This window comes from Triplophysa dalaica, chromosome 2, assembly GCF_015846415.1.
Source record: "Triplophysa dalaica isolate WHDGS20190420 chromosome 2, ASM1584641v1, whole genome shotgun sequence".
NCBI lineage: Eukaryota > Metazoa > Chordata > Actinopteri > Cypriniformes > Nemacheilidae > Triplophysa > Triplophysa dalaica.
In genome coordinates this window covers 27422795-27440295 of record NC_079543.1, presented here as the reverse complement: position 1 = coordinate 27440295, position 17501 = coordinate 27422795, and the positions used below count along the sequence as shown (strand labels likewise).

The 17501-nt window shown below is 38.8% G+C and overlaps 2 protein-coding genes across 3 annotated transcripts; both read left to right on the top strand.

Moving 5' to 3' along the window:
- Positions 1–265: 265 nt before the first annotated feature.
- Positions 266–8071, top strand: tmco3 (transmembrane and coiled-coil domains 3). Of its 2 annotated transcripts, none has more exons than XM_056739097.1 (14): positions 266–606; positions 1282–1334; positions 1761–2188; positions 2340–2519; positions 2794–2988; positions 4419–4547; positions 4627–4719; positions 4803–4992; positions 5067–5184; positions 6350–6545; positions 6633–6783; positions 6928–7007; positions 7089–7238; positions 7355–8071. In XM_056739097.1, the coding sequence occupies exons 3-14, from the start codon at positions 1781–1783 to the stop codon at positions 7466–7468; spliced, it is 2004 nt and encodes a 667-aa protein (XP_056595075.1). In that variant the 5' UTR covers positions 266–606; positions 1282–1334; positions 1761–1780; the 3' UTR covers positions 7469–8071. The 2 variants fall into 2 exon arrangements, with proteins under 2 accessions (XP_056595075.1, XP_056595067.1); XM_056739089.1 differs by having other exon boundaries at positions 1206–1334.
- Positions 8072–8584: 513 nt separating this feature from the next.
- On the top strand, positions 8585–16888 carry tfdp1b (transcription factor Dp-1, b). The gene is made up of 12 exons (XM_056739153.1): positions 8585–8719; positions 10979–11056; positions 11235–11301; positions 11978–12087; positions 12503–12627; positions 14404–14566; positions 14635–14781; positions 14861–14929; positions 15005–15156; positions 15801–15967; positions 16042–16096; positions 16174–16888. Exons 2-12 carry the CDS (start codon positions 11045–11047, stop codon positions 16298–16300), a joined length of 1194 nt encoding a protein of 397 aa, XP_056595131.1. The 5' UTR covers positions 8585–8719; positions 10979–11044; the 3' UTR covers positions 16301–16888.
- The last annotated feature ends 613 nt before the right edge of the window (positions 16889–17501 follow it).

Sequence of the window (17501 nt, the reverse complement as noted above, 5' to 3'; positions counted from 1 at the left end):
CTCCTAAAATATTTGATCTAACGATTGAAAATGTGGAATTTGCAGAAAGAAAAATATTCCCAAATCTTGGACAGGTTCCATAACTAAGAGCTATAGATCTATTGATATCATAATATGATTGTTTAAAACATGAATAAAACTCAAACCAAAACAATTTGAAGTTTTTATAATAAATGGGTGTTCAACAGCATTAAATACTTTTGGTGTGACGTTTTACAAGGGGGAGGAGCTACCGACACGGTCCCTTCCTGTTTCGGTGGAAACGTCATACAAACAATGCAACGCGTTTCTAAGCACTTAAGAAGGAAAGTAATAATTGTAAATCTGCAGTAATCTCCCGGTAAAGTTCCTTCATTTATTGCGCCCGGACCCAGTGCTGCACGAGTTGATTAAGAGCAGAATTTGCCTTTACATCAATAACAACAGGGTCTCGTACCAACAGCAACCTGGTTACCGAGTCAGAGCCGAATTCAGCTGCAGACACGCGCGTGTCTCCGCGACTCCGGGCGCGCGCGCTGCGCTGGTTCGCGACATGTGGCGTCACAAGAGTGCGATTGTTTCTCTTTGGATGTCAGTTCAACCAGTCCACTGTACTGCGATTACCAGGTAAGAGAAGTACTCGTTTCTATCAACTAGTGCTCATAGAATGACATGAACACAATCTTTTTAAACGTCATAGCTTACAGTAGACGTGGATAGATCGTTTTATCTTTAAATTTAAAACGTAACCTCATTGACATGCTGATGAACGTTAGCTTCCTTATATTTTCAGTATAATACAGTGACTCACAGTCATGTTGTCGTTTGTTTTGATGTATTTATTTGCCTGATGGTTATTGAACCTTAACAGCTGGTTGTTCAAGAGTTAAATAAACATTTTGTTTCTCTGACCAAATGTGTACATTTCTTTTTACACACAATGGATATAACTTTTATAATAATATCAAGTAGTATTACATTCTGTTTTTACGCTTTTTCATGAAATCGGTTAAATAATTTATTTTGCAATGCAATAGTTTCTTTTTCAGATTTTTTCACATTTGTTATGTAAATCGCAGAAGAATATTTGCTTAACTCAGTTACTATATGTAACATCATTATCATTCATACACATCAGCTAATAATATCCAGATCTATTTAACAGTGTCAAACAAATCCTTATCATTTTCCTTTAAACGTCAATGTGTGTTTGTGTGTTATTGCAGGATGTAGGTGTGACGGAGCAGGTAAACTTGTCATGTGGTGACACACCTGTTTGAGCTCATTCTGTCATATCTGCAGGTTAAGGAGTGCCACGCTGTAAGATTCGCAACAACTCGGCGTTCATATATTTGGTTTGTACTTTTAAAATACTGCATTATTTACTGTTCAAGTCAGAATGTTTTCAAAATAATGTCAAGAATAGTTTTACAAATGAATAGCATGAATTGTTTACCGAAAGGTCAAATCAACCAAAAAATGATAGTATTAGAAAAGTATTGTGTGAACCACATTTTCTTTTCAACCATGGAAAACGGGAACGGTGGAGATCCACATATCTCTGGGATTGTACCATAAAGGGCCTTATTAGTGTAGATTCCAAAAGACAAGTTATATTTAATACTTCTTGAGTAACAGGCATTTTCTTTTTTTTTGGACTGTCATTCTATATACTATTTGCAGCGATAAAAAAATAGATATTGCCATAATCCATGTCCAAAATCAATGTTATCAGACCCGTTTCCAAAATGCACTGATTTATCGGTTGTGTGTCCTTTCAGCTGAATCTACAGAGGGCCAGATGCGAGGTCTGTGTGTGCTGCTGTGCTTCGGCCTGGTGGGGGCGCTCCAGTTAGAGAAAAAGTTGGCTGAGGAAGGCCCGCCTGCTGCCAAGATCCATGGACACCAGTGGGTGACGGAGAACTGCCGCCGGCTCTCCAACCTCCTGAGGCAAAAGAGCTCAGCCATACGGAAACTAGGTTTGGCCGCGGCGATGGTGTTGCGGGACAAGACGCTGTCGCAAGGAGAGAAGCTGTTCCGCTTGCACACGCTGGAGATCTTTCAGAGGGAGCTGAACGAGAGCGAGCACTCACTCTTCCAGGCCGTGGACGGGCTCCAGAGAGTGTTGAAGGGAAACTTCAGAGACGTGGTCAACATGAAGGAGAGCAGCAGGCAGAGACTGGACGCCCTCAGAGAAGCCGCCATCAAAGTATGATGTCATCAGTACTTTTAGTGTGTTTTAACAAGGAGTACACTTGCTATATTCGAAAAATAAGCTAAAAGATGTTGTGTACTAGAAAACACAAAACTAGCTTTTTTTCCCCCATGCATTATGTGATGGTTTGACATGGTCCCTGCAGGAAGAGCAGGAGTACATGGAGTTGGTGGCGGCTGAGAAACACCAGCAGGAGATGCTGAGGGAGGCGCGGGACATTAATAAAACCCTCTCTATGTTGGACGAGATCCTGGAGGACGTTCGGAAGGCTGCGGATCGACTGGAGGAGCAGATCGAAGATCATGCCTTCGACAACAACAAACAGGTGACTGCTTTCAGACAAACGGGTGAACGCTGACTTCATCGATACAGTAAAATCTGTGAAATGCTTAACTTGAAATACAGGATCTTAAAAATCTCCTAACAACCATACACGACATGCTAACATACTTGATGTGGGCAAACAACCCTCATCATTTCCTAACTCGTTCTCCTTGTTGAGAATGATAATTTGAGAGATCTTGTAGTTCAAGTTTTGATTCTCTGTAAAAGCCTGATTTGGTTGCATGTGTGACTGTACTGTGCACCTTTGTGTTCAGATGAAGGGGGTGAACGTGGAGGCCGTTCTGAGAGTGGAGGAGGATGAAGACGACAGTAAGAGGAAGAACGCGTCCAGACAGAAGCACAAGGGCAATCTGGGGCTCAGCATGCTGATAGACTCCCAAAATAACCAGTATGTGCTGACCAAACCGCGTGACTCCACCATTCCCCATGCTGACCATCACTTCATCAAGGTCAGTGCTCTTAAGAGGAGTTTGTGCGTTCAGGGCTGCTGTAGAAACAACATGGCGAATTCCATTTAACTCTTTTACCACCATTGACGAGTTAACTCGTGATTTAAAAAAAAAAACGGTTCACCGCCAAAGACGAGTTATTATGACAATCAGTATTTGTACTGTTTTACAGCAGGTGGCGCTATTACACACCTTTGGGAAAAGTACAGAATCCCAGAACCTAGAACGTATATGTTTTAGCTGTTTTTAATGATTGTTCTGAGTGGAATCTGGGCGGAATCTTTGACAAAAAAACGTTAATTATCTCAGCTTTAATCAAAGTGGTGTATTTTTAAAGAAACCTACCCACATCTACGGAGTGATAAAAAACGAACAAATGAAGATGGAAGAATACAGTTTCTTTTGTTTAAAAGCTGAGACTCTGTTCTTTCATTTGACATATCGTTTGTCCATATATTCTTTATAGAAAATTTACTGTGAGCCATTAAATTTGGGTGAAAAGCGTAGGCTGGCAAATTAAAAAAAAAAGGCTGGCAGGGAATGACTTAAGAGGACCAGCGTTGGTCATTCTAAGATATAAACAACATAACCCTTCATTGTGTTAGGTCTTTATGCACCTCTGAACACATAGTTATGTATATTATATTGCATTTCTGTCAAATAGATTCTCAAATAAACAACGCGCAGCACCTTTAAAGAGTACTTGTTACAAGTTGTAACGCCGAAAGTGAACGAATTACAAAGTTATTGGCTTGGGATGAAAGGAGTCGACTCTGAATCACGGCAACGACTCGTCTGTCTCTCTTATTTCAGTTCCTGGGCAGATTTGCGACACTCTGTGAATGCTCGCATACGTTGCATTTGCGACACTACATGACAAGACCAATCACAACAGAATGCAGAGAAACAAAATGGTCGTGTAACGGAAGTCTATTTGAATTATAAACAGAGGGCGTATTTGCAAAAACTAATCACATATTTAAAAACTAAAATAGTAATTTCTCAAAAGAAATGCAAATGCAGTCAAAAGTTATTGAAAGTGAAAGTTCAACTTACATTTATACAAAACTATGCTCCAACTGGCGTTTCGGCCGCCATTTTAATTTTTCAAGCTTGATCCTGCTCGACCAATCACCTCCCTTGCATGTTGTAATGGAAATGGCACACTACTCGCTTGTCATTGGTATCCCTGTGAGAAGGAGCTTGACGTAGGGAGTTTTTTCCATAGGATTATAACAGACGCTAGCAGCTTCGAAAAAGAAGTCAAGTCTGAACACGGCCTTACATGCTTTGACAGTTTCTTAGCTAAGCAGTGATGATACGTTTATATCACATTTTCAGATGGTTTGTTGCGCCCCCTCAAAAATAATGTGCACCAGAGGCCACTGTTCTCTAGTAATATTGAGTGATAAGTGTGTTTGGTTCTACAGGATCTGGTGTATGTGGTGATGTTGTCGTTGCCGTGTGGATGGTTCTGCACAATGCTGGGTCTGCCGCCCATGTTTGGTTATATCATGTGTGGAGTTCTGCTCGGGCCGTCCGGACTCAACAGCATTAAAGTGAGTAAAGCACATCTTCAGTCATGTCGTCACATCTGCAGGACACTAATCGGACATTCATTGTTCGATCCCGGTGCAGTCGGTGGTTCAGGTGGAGACGCTAGGAGAGCTGGGCGTGTTTTTCACTCTTTTCGTGGTTGGTCTGGACTTTTCCCCTGAACGACTCCACAAGGTGAATAAATGCAAAGATGTTGCTCCTTTGTTGTGTTTGTGTGGTTGTTGATAGATGTCTGAGTTCGCATTTGTGTTCTTTAGGTGTGGAAAATCTCCGTCCAGGGTTCTGGATATTTAAGTCTTCTGATGGTGGCCGCCGGGCTTTTTTGGGGTCAGCTGCTCGCTCTTCCTCCGACACAAACCGTCTTCATTTCCAGCTGTCTGTCTCTATCCAGCACCCCGCTGGTGTCTCGCTTTCTCGCAGGAGGATCCAGAGGGGAATCAAAAGATGGTGAAGTAATGTCTAAAGAAGCATTTATCCAAGCACTTTACATCTGTAGTGACGTCTGCCGTGTGTGTTTACAGGTGAGCTGGATTACAGCAGTGTTTTACTGGGCATGCTTGTCATGCAGGATGTTCAGATGGGGTTGTTTATTGCCGTCATGCCCACCTTGATTCAAGGAGACACTGAAGACATGGATAGGTGACATTCATTTTTATGTTTCACACTTCTTAGCTGCATTGTAGCACAATCTTCCACCTTCTTTTCCGTAGATATAAGATTGAAAGGTTTTGCTTTCTGAACATTCTTTTGAGAGAATATTAAATAAGAAAAAAGAAACCTTGGTATACGTCAATTGTTCATCATCACGTTATTAGTTAAAATTCATATTGTTTTGAAATAATAGTTTATAAACAATATTTACACAAATATAAATTAACAAATTCTCACCTGTAAAAGGTTATCCCATTTTTTGAGAATTTAAGAGAGTGTATGGCACAATTTTTCACAACAACAGCGTTTTGTGGGCAAGAAAATTCACACTTTTAAAGTTTTTAAAGTTCAACTTTCTAAAAAAACTGTACTATCATTGTTTAAACTACAAAAATCTGATTTGAGAAAATGATGTTATTATTATATATCATTATTGCTGTCAAACGATTAATCACATCCAGAATTAAAGTTTGTGATTACACAATAATGCCTGTGTACTGTGCATATGTGACCCGGGACAACAAAACCAGTAAATTGAATTAGAAATTGAGATTTTTACATAATCTGAAAGCTGAATAAATAAGATTTATATTGATGTGCGAGTTGTAAGAATAGGACAATATCTGGCTGAGATACAACTCAGGAATCTGAGAGCGCAAAAAATCAAAATATTGAGAAAATTGCCTTTGAAGTTGTTATTCATTGGCACTGTGGCAGGCCGTCCACTCACAAAAATAAAGTTTTTATTTATTTAAGGTAAGAAACATCTCTTCATGAGAAATATCTACATGGAACATGATCTTTACTTGATATCCTAATGATTTTTGCCATAAAAGAAAAATTTATAATTTTGACCCATACAATGTATTTGTCTTTTATAAAAAATGTTACTTTGCTACTTAAGACTGGTTTTGTGATCCAGGGTTACATATTAGTTTTTTGTTTATAAAAACATACAAATTCATCCATATATTTAAGAAAATTAATAAACTAAATTATTGATGAAGTATGTGTTTATAAATACAAAATTAATATGCACAGTACACAGACAAATATTATGTAAACGCAAACTTTTTTTCTGGATGCTGTTAATCGTTTGACAGCCCTATATCACATTGTATATTAAGAAGTTGGTTGTTGTCATCTGTTTCAGTGTTGTGATGGCCACGCTGCATGTACTAGTTCTTCTGGCTCGGGTGGTGGCATCACTAGCAGTGGTGCTGATGTTGTGTTGGCTGATCAGGTCTTATTTGATCGGCCCGTTCTACAGAAAGCTGCATGCAGAGAGTAAAGGAAACAAAGAGATCCTGGTGCTGGGCACCACAGCGTTTGTCTTCCTGATGCTGACCGTAAGATCATGTTTTTTTGTATGGAAATTATCTGCGACGTTTAAAGAGCTGATGCTTGTTGAACGTCATGATGTTTGTACATCACAGATTACAGAATGGATGGACGTGTCTATGGAACTGGGCTGCTTCCTGGCAGGTGCACTTCTCTCCTCACAAGGTCACATGGTCACTGCTGAAGTCATGAGCTGTGCTGAACCAATCCGAGATTTTCTAGCCATCATCTTCTTCGCATCTATTGGTGAGAGGAAGGAAACGGCACATTTTTGCTTTTTAAATAAGCATCTCCTTGTGCACTTCATGTTCTATTTAACCATATCAGAATGTTCTTGTGCGTTTGAATGTTTAGATACTTTGAATGATAGATAAACGTTGATGTTTGCAGGATTGCATGTTTTCCCAACCTTTGTCCTGTATGAGTTAACCATCCTGTTAGTCCTCACCTTCACTGTGGTGATTACGAAGGTAATTCAGTTTTAATTCCATCGCGCTTGATTTTTTTTATTTCAAATCAAGTTTAATATAAAAATCAATCTTCTCTTTCAGTTCATAATAGCTGTGCTGGTATTGTCCAGCATTCTCCCGTCAAGCTCGCAACACATACGCTGGGTGGTGTCTGCCGGACTGGCGCAGGTCAGCGAGTTTTCCTTCGTTCTGGGCAGTCGAGCCCGACGGACAGGTATCATCTCTCGAGAGGTCAGTGTACATCCTGCCATAATTATCACTCTCAGAATTTCATTTATAGACTAAACATATTTATGATTATAACACACAAAGCAATGGCAGGTCTTCCTCTCTTCTTCCTCATCCAGGTGTACCTGTTAGTTCTCAGTGTCACCACGTTAAGTCTTCTCCTCGCTCCTGTGTTGTGGAGAGCCGCCACGCTGAAGTACATTCCCCGCACGGAGAGAAAAGCGTTCACCTGACCAATGAGCTGTCAGACCCAGAGGCTTGTGGTTTGCTTTCTTTCCTAGAGAGCAGAAAGGAATTCTCCTGATGGACAGGAGATGTTCACGTCAAACCCTTTGGGGTTAATGTTCTCCCTCGTGTGTCTCTTTATTGCATCATATTGATGATAATCACAGAATCAGAAAGAACTTCCCGAAGTTCAATCGATGCAAATATTTATTTATAATGATAACGTGCATGACTTTTATAATGTTTAGGTATAATATATGACCAAAATGTTATTTATTACTGTAGTATACTGTTTGTGCCTTGAGCTGTCAACAGACAAACCAGATAATGTAGCTGTTAAAATGTAAGGCAGCAAGCAATGACTTGTTTAAAGAACAGGATAGCTTTTACATTATTTAGGACAAAATCTAATTATTTTTAAATGTTACCATTTCTCTGGATTGTGTGTGTGTAAAATTGTGATCAAAAAACAGATAGAAAGTCTACTGTGCTTTCAGGGTTTTAATTAAATGTTGATGCCGATACAATTGTATCAGTATATGTGTTCTCTGGGATTAAACCTATGACCTCACTGTTGCTGACGCACTTTAACATGCATGTTATTTAATAAATATGGTTTTATGTTATTTTTATCATAAACATAATTAAAATGTGCATTTACTGTAAGAAAACTGAAAATTCTAAACTTTTACTCGTGTCATGTTATTATAATTTTTTCGTAAAGAACATCGATAACCAAACAACACAAACTGGACACAAAATCACAGCGATTTTGTCTCATTTTATGTTCCACATAACAACGTTTTCTTATACAGTGTCGGTTTTTATTGCTTTTTTATTTATTTAAATATAACAAAGATCAAAACGCATATAAAACAAGTTGGCATACAATTTACAATGATAATTTTAACTTTCAAACGGGGCTTAGACATAAAATAACACAAACAAAAATAAACAGACAAAAAGTAAATTAAACTCTTCAATCGTTTTAACCATCCAAATTATTAAAAGATCGGTTTTGAATGACATGTTCCGAGGCAGCGCGTGTTGACGAGGTCTGAATGCGCGATGACGACATTCAGAGCGCATCCAATCAGAGCGCTTGTTCACAGGACACCGCCAAGCTCAGTTTGACTGCTGTAGCACCAGGCGCAGCTCGCGATAGACGAGCACAATCTGATGCGAAAAATACAGACGAGTTTTTAACTGTGTGTAGATATCATCAGCAGGAATGACGTGGATGTGAGCGGATGGTTACGGTAAGTGGGACAGTTATACAGTTTTTGTGTCGCATACGAGTGTAATGTAAGTAAAAGCGTTAGCTCGCTAGCCTAGCTTAGCTGTAGCAGCGTCGGGCTAACGCGATTATCTCGCTTAATGAATTACTAACTACGTGTCGACGCTGCGAGGTACTCTGCGCGACAAAACTACAACGCTCCCTTTACATTAACAAAGCTGTGTGCATTGTCCTAGAGCGTCGCGCTATGCAAACCCGTTGTGGTCGCGTCGCGATGCATTGCTCGTTTAGTATAAAGTCGCTTTAATCTTCATTTATTCTTCTTAATGTAAATTCAAGCTATGGTCAAGTCATATATTGATCTTGCATAAATGTGCTCGTTTCTGTTATAGAATAAAGTTTATGAGTTAACTTAATACGTTTGAAATGCATATAGTACGTTTAGGTTTTTTTTACAATTTGTTCGTTATTTGATTTAAAAGTCATTTTTGTTTAGTGTTTGTGTTGTTGTCGGGACATCTGTCAGATGTGTTCAGAGTTACACTCATGTCTGAAAATAAAACTTTGATCATTCTTGCGCCATTTAAAGGGACAGTTCAGCCAAATATGAACATTCACTAATTTACCCAACCTCACGTCATACCAGGTTTATATAACATACTTTACGAAGTATAAACCATACATTTGTGATAGAAAATATTGTTTCTGGGATGGCACACATCCATGGATACAACCATAGTTCATACTGTCAAATCTCGCATGCTTGGTGACTAATTGTCATATTCGTGTTTCATCATGAAACATTCAAGAACCAATAGGCTACTTATAAGTTTGTAAACATTCGGGATGAGCGCGCATCTTGGTTGCAGAAAACCCCGGAAGAGATAGCCTTTATATAGACTAGACTAGAGAATTACACTGATACGTTATACAAAAAAGTTAGACTTTGAAAGATTATAGAAAACCTTGTCTGAAATAAAATAAACACAGATCCGGGTGATTCCGTCAGTCCAGCCTGTTCGTTTAATGAGCTTAAAATGGCATATTCAACAACTGTGTTCCATAGGAAACAATACCATCATTTTTGCCATTCATTTTCTGACATTCAACAACACAAAAACACGATTGTAAAGGAATTGTCTCCTCCGTTTCACTCATTGCTGCTTTATTTTCTATGTTTTTCTGCAACCAGTATGCGCGCGCAGCTGGCAGTGACTAACCAAATCTTCGTCTTCGATGTTCAAAATGTACCGCCATATTTGAACTCTAAGGCTAAAGCATGTTTCCATGGATACACAACATATCGATCCCAAAATATATATAAAAAAAACTTCCTCAACAAACATATTGTTTTACTTCAGAAGATTCTTATCACTACAATGATTTGGATTATTTTAATGCTGAATGTATGTGAGCAATTACTTTTCATATTTGTGTGAACTATGTCTTTAAAGGTCCAGTGTGTAATTTATTTGAAGGATCTCTCGACAGAAATGCAATATACTATACATAACTATGTGTTCAGAGTTGTATAAAGACCTTACATGATGATGCGTTATGTTTTTATGAGCTTAGAATGAGCTATTTCTATCTACATACACCGCCGGTCCTTTTTAGATGAAATTCATCATGTTGTTTCTATAGTAGCCCTAAACAGACTAACTGCTCTACAGAGCGTGTTATGTAAATACTTGATCTCCATCGGCAGAGAAGCGAAAAACGTGATGACGTCTTAGTCCTGTGGCATCCACCATAGTGCTTCAAAAGCGAGCGGTGGAGTGAGCCGTTGGTTGCAATTCACAACCTCATCACTAGATGTCACCAAATCTCATACACTGGACTTTTAAATCTCTACTTGATGATGTACTCTGAGCCACAAATAGTATTTTTTTGATGTAAAATGATAATCTATTCTACGTTATCGTCCAGCCCTAACAAAACTTCAAAAACAGTGGAAATCAACTGCCTCTGTGTACTCCAAAGACTTTTTTATAATTTGTTTGTCGGAAGGAAATTGCGGGCCGATGAATTTTACAGTTCATTCTGTGTTCAGGCTGTCCAGCCGTGTTAAGTGTTGTCCATGTGTTCAAATCACAACTTGCAGACTTCAGATGAGAAAATGATTTTCATGTTATTAAATGAAAGCACTGACATTATCCAACTCCTTTAATCTATTATGTGTCTAAATACCTTTTGGTATAACAGGAGGTAAATAACATTGCTTACCGAGTAGAGAAGCCTAATTTCAGTTCTGATTCGGTTCTCTGACTTTGACTTTCAGGTGAACTGCAGTCACAGACCAAAGACTCTGTCCTGAATACACACTCGGGTCATCTGCACAGATATCATGGCTAAAGATGTAAGTATGATGGGCTTCATTTAAATATCACCTGTTGGGGCTACTTTCTGTAGACATCGCAGATATTTTGCATGTCCACTTTGCCTTTGTTAATGTTGTGTAGTTGAAGCCTGTACAGGTCCATTCATATTCTGTCTTTTTCTGTTTTTCTCTCTCTGTCTCTTGTCCTGATCTTTAGGGTGGACTGAAGGAAGCCAGTAGTGAGATAAAGGTGTTTGTCAACCAAAACTTGAGTCCTGGCAAACGTAAGTGATGAATCATCTTTAGCCTCTGTATTGATATTAAACATGTTTATGGACCGTTTCATTGGACGTGCGTGCGCCTGACCCCAGTTAACTTCCAGTTTGTGTTAGGCTAGTGTCTAATAATATAACTATTTATATTTAATTTACGGTAATATTAATTTCTATTATTATTTTACTGTATGAATGATTTGTTGAATTTTTTTGTATGTTCATTTTTTTTTAAACAATTTGTTGAATGGGTCCTGTAGTTCAGTCGCATTTAAACAAACCTTAAGGTACATTGACATCTAGTGGTTGAGCTTAGTATTGCAGTATAAATCAAAATATCGGAGAGACAAGTTTAGCCAAGTGAAGGTTCTTCTCAATTTCTAACATTTGGTAAAGTTTGTTTTTGTTGTTAAGAGGAAACCATCTATAATGATTCAATCCAGCCTTAAATATGAGAGCTCATGGAATGGCATTCCTATTGATTTTATGAGCTTTTTAGAAGAATAATGGAGATGTCAGGGTTTAGGATTGATGTCTGATGATTGTTACCGTCTCACCCCCAGGGGGCAGTGTAACTCGCACACATTCAGATCGACTGGGCGCTCCCAGACTCGAGACTGACAGATAACATTAGAAATGTAATGAATGCGGTTTATGACGTTGATGTGTGTCTTGTTTTGTGCCGTAGCCGGTGGTGTGTATTCCCTCCTGACGTTTCATCCGGCGTCTGTCGCTGCAGTCAAACAGATTCTGCCCAAAACGCACTCTGCTACAGGCCATGGTGTCATGCCTCATGTGGTAAGAGTCTCGCGTATGTTTTCACGCTTACACATACAGCAAAGCTCATTGAGTTCAGGTCAGCTGTATACTATTTAATAGGGGTTGTTTTAACGACTTAAGTTGACGGACGACCCAGACTGGCACAGAACCCGATATTAGACTGCTCCATCTCAGGTGTGGAGGTCTCAATGGCAATTAAGCCGCCCATTAACATTGTGTGAGGTGACCTGGGAGAGTCTGTCTAATCGGATCAAAGAACCATATCGTCAGCAGTTTTAGATCCTTTATTATCATCCTATTATAACACAAACAGTGTAAGGAGAGAGACAGGTAGATGTGATCAGGTGTGGATACAGATAAAGTGACCTGTCCACTTGAAAGAATAGCGATGCATGTGGTTTTAATGATTCTCTCTCTCTCTCCCTGCCTGCAGGTCATCAGCACTCCTCAAAGGGCCGGCGGCCCTCCCAGTAACCTGTTAACTAGTCCACGCACGCCCACCGCACATTTCCAGACCCCACAGACCCAGCCGCAGGACTCTTCACCATGGTCCACTGGGTTAGTTGAGCCACATGCATCTGTCTGGTTCAGAAATCAGTGTCCCACATCTGCCTTCAGATGTCACAGTGTTCCTTAAAGCCCAGGCATCCTGAATCAGCAAAAAATGCCCGCTTCTAGCAAAAGCACATGGAGGAATAAAAACTAAATGTTTTTTTCACGTTACTGACCCTAGAGAGATCTCCGTTAGGTTAATTAACACTGCTCATTGGGTAATAAGCGGAAGGCCACACTTTTCACTATATCTGTCACTTTTTTAAAATAGTCCAATAATGGCACAAATAGACATTTTCATCTCAGTTGGAGTAAAGTTAGATACACTGTCAGCAAATGTGAAATTGAAATGAAGTGAATGAAGATTTAAGTCGTTTAAAAGCCATTAAACACCTGCACCTCTTCCCATTATATATAGATAATGGAGTTGTGTCCAAAATTTGCATAAAACCTTGTTACTATTTATTTTAAATGTGAGAGATGTCCGGTGTCAAACTGTGTACTTTTCGGGTATGTGGATTCCTTTCATATGAAAGAAACTCATTCATGCAAACGACATCAGTCATATAAATTGCAAGTTTAGGATCCATGTTGAAGAAAGGTCCTGAAGATAGTTTAAGACGGTCTGAAAAATTTACTGTATTGTTTACTTGAAACATAACTTGTTACTTGTCTTGTTTTGTGCACACACACTTTTTTCTTTGTGCACTTTTGTATTTTTTGTCACATGACTCAAGGATCTTCAGTAAAGCTTTTTTTACTCTATGGATCATGGACTTGAATGTGTTTTATACAGTGTCTGGATTCCCGTCATTTTTCCATCTACACTGAAAAAAAGAACTGGAAGAATTTACTTAAAAAATATCTGTGCAAATTGTTACAAGGATTTTATTAAGTAAATTGTGCTGCTATAATTCAAGTGCAATTAAGTAAGCGGAATAAAGTAAACGTTGAACAAAACGTGTATCTAACTCAATTTCACGGCTCACTTACCTTCGTATTGAAATTTACAATTTTTTACAACATAGATGGTCAAGTGAGAAGAGACTGGTGGTCTCTATAATGACATTAGCAACAGTAACCACTTAAAATTAATACCAAAACTCTCTTAAAACTCAAAGATAAATCAACACAAAATGCAAACAAAGGTCTTTCTTTTTACTGAAAAACACTAAAAATTATGTTTATCTGGAAAATCTATATCCTATTGCAGTCAGATGCAAAGCAAGCTGGGAACTACAGATCAACTGCCAATGTAGTTATATCTACAAAAAATATTTATGTAGTCTCAACACAAAATCAATTGATAAACTTAATTTACCAATTTAAATGGGTTTAACATAATAAAATTAAGTTGGATTTACTAAATAATTTGTTAAATTACTCAAACAAAATCCTTAAAATCTTAACCAAAATCAGTAGATTTTATTCCCAAGATTATTTTGAAATATTTATTAAGTATATTTTAATCATTCTTTTCCCATTTTTTTATGCACATAATATTTTTTTCAGTGTATAAAATAAAAAAACATTGTGACAATTTGATCCTGTCAACAGCAGGCTGGAGGAAAAAACATAATTTCATTTATTTTGTCATTTTTATTAATTTTGTTGCCTTGACTATATTCAGCAAAGCTTAAACATTCTGTTTTCAGTGTTACTATAATAAACCGTGTAAATCTGTCTAAGTTAAAGCTTCATTGGCATTCTTTAGATTTTGTACATTTCTTTTGTACCCAAAGCGAAGTCTGTTAAACCCTGTTTTTTTCCTGACCACTGCAGGCGCGGCAGAAAGGGCGATAAGAACGGCAAGGGCCTGAGGCATTTCTCCATGAAGGTGTGCGAGAAGGTGCAGAAGAAGGGGGTCACGTCGTATAATGAAGTGGCAGATGAGCTGGTGACAGAATTCAGTTCGGCAGACGTCGGCATCTCCCCGAATGATGCGGTCAGTCACTTTTCCTGTTACACAGCACATATGCATCCGATCTTTTCTCACATGTCTCTTCTCTGTAGCAAGTGTACGATCAGAAGAACATCAGGCGGCGAGTTTACGACGCTCTGAACGTTCTGATGGCCATGAATATCATCTCCAAAGATAAGAAAGAGATCAAATGGATCGGGTTCCCCACCAACTCGGCGCAGGAATGCCGGGAGCTGGAGGTCAGCTGACTTGCGATTTGTTCTCATGTGTGGTGTGTTCTTCATTCATTAATGTGAATTTATTTGTGTCTCCTGATAGACGGAGCGTCTGAGACGACTGGAGAGAATTAAGCAGAAACAGGCTCAGCTGCAGGAGCTTATACTGCAGGTAAATCACGTCTTTTAGAGGTTACAGAATTAGTTATTAGGTTCGTAAATCTCAAACACGTCTCTTGCTTCACAGCAAATAGCTTTTAAGAATTTAGTGCAGAGAAACCGACAACTGGAAGAGAAGAACAACAGACCTCCACCTCCAAACACCATCATCCACCTGCCCTTCATCATAGTGAACACCAGCAAGAACACCATCATCGACTGCAGCATCTCCAATGACAAGTGAGTGCACGTTTTTTTTAGCAGTCTCATCCTTTACCTGTCTAAGGCCATGTTCACACTAGCATCTGTTTTACATTATAATCCTATGGAGTAAACCGTGTTTCAAGAAAGTTGTGACACTTTTTTAAATGCCAGTGCCAGCGTCTTTTTCTGCAGCTCTGAGCATCTTCTGAGGTTTAAACGATTTAACTTTTCAGAAAAAAAGGCCCTCAAAAACCTTTTTCACAGCTAACCAATGACAAAAGACCTGTCTTTTCCATAAAAACATGCAAGGAACGTGATGGGTCGAGAAGGTTCACTCACTAAAAAAATAAATGGCTGCAGAAACTCCCGAATTTATGGTTTTGTGTAAATTTAAGTTTAATTTTCACTTTCAAAACCTTCTCATTGCATTTCTAGCGAGAAAGAAGTAAAGTATTTTTAAAATATGTTATTGGTTTAAGCAAATAAGCTCTCTGTTTATAATTCAAATTTAATTCTGTTACGCTGCCTATGAAGCCTGTCTCTTTAACCTGCCTACGTGCACAAAAATGCTATCTTTGAACATTGCGGGCTGCTTTTTGTAACCACAACGCTACGACCGACAAAAAAGTAATATGTGAACACGCCCTTAGCTGCTTATCTCCCTTTCTCATTCTCTGCAGGTTCGAGTATCTGTTCAATTTTGACAACTTGTTTGAGATCCACGATGATGTGGAGGTTCTAAAACGAATGGGTCTGGCGTTCGGCCTGGAGTCGGGTCACTGCACTCAAGAACAGCTGAAGATCGCCAGGTCTTTTGTGCCTAAAGCCTTGCAGCCATATGTGACCGGTCAGATTCCTTAAACTTTCACTCTCGCTCTCCTCACGTTTATATTTCTGTGACTCATTCGTCTTGTGTTGTAGAAATGGCACAAGGAGCAATAAACCAGCCGACGGGAGGCCTTTCATTTGTTGCAGCGTGAGTATGGCATTATCTCCATCGGATGTGAGCAGTTGTGTTTACGTTTTATAACACATTGATCTCTGATCGTTTAGCGACCGCGCCGCGTCGAGCTCGAACGGATCTCACATCAGCAGCTCCAGGGTGGAAACTCCTTCGTCCTTCGTGGAGGATGAAGAGGAGGAGGAGGAGGACTTTGATGAGAATGATGATGAAGATTAGCCAGCCCTGCCTCGGGTGATGCTCTGGTGCAGGTTTTGACCTCCGGAAGGTTTGTGTAAGCAGCAGCTCTTGCGATCCTCGAGCTAACTTGAGAAGGATCGGCAGTGTTTTGAAGGACAAGGTGTCGCTGGGATGATATGCACGTACTGTTTTTCTTTTGTATGAAATATATTCCTGTCCTGCTGTCATTGGATTTCCACAAATTCTTCCCATAATTCTTCCTACTCTGCTGCTGTGTAGCGTCACTTCAGGGCTTTTTCTGAAGAATGGCGCCTTCTTCGTGATGAGAATTGATGACGTCTAAATGTTTGCTGTTTGATAAAGGAGGATTTTTAATATGAGCTGAATTTTGTATCTTATTCTGCTGTGATTTGTTCTCACAGACAGATATTTTTGATATACCGGACCCATGGCATATGAGATGAAGCTCTGTCCTGTTTCAAACTTTATTCACAGACAAACACTGAGTGCTAGTAAAATCAACACAAACAAATGACACATCTACAGCCTTTTTTGCAACTTGTAACAAATACTAAAGAAAATCTACTTTTCTTATCCATGTAAAGAAATTAAACTAAAAGGGTTTCATATGGTCGTGTGATTCATTGTGTGTTTGTGTGATCAACGTTTCATTAGATGTTTTTTTGCATGTGTAAATAATTATCTTGTCAATTATAAATAAACGCCATCAAAGGTGTTTTATAAAGTCCATTTACAATAGTTAGATAAAATGCTGTGGTAGTATTGATACCCCCAGTCAGCTCTGAAACGATGCATGATATTGGGTTAATGATACCATGGTATCACAATATTTTACAAACAAATTAAAAAACTGGAATGCAGCTTTACAATTTTTTTTTAATTTCCAATAATATATTTTTTTATAAATTTCCTTACCGATATTTAGGATCTGCCCATATGGTTTCTGAAGTTTAACTTAATATTAATATAGGCCTATAACTTTCTGAATGTTATTAATTCATATTACAACTTTTAAAATTGAACATCAAACTAAAGGTGAACATTTCTTATGTATAGGGCACAAATTCATTGCATTTTCCTTTTGCATCGGCTCTTTTTGAACCATCGGCCGATAGCGTGAAAAATTGCTTTTATCTACCGATACCGATTATTGGCCGATATATCGGGGCATCTCTAAACATAATAATGTTGATGCCGGTCACATATTGGCAGTTCAACC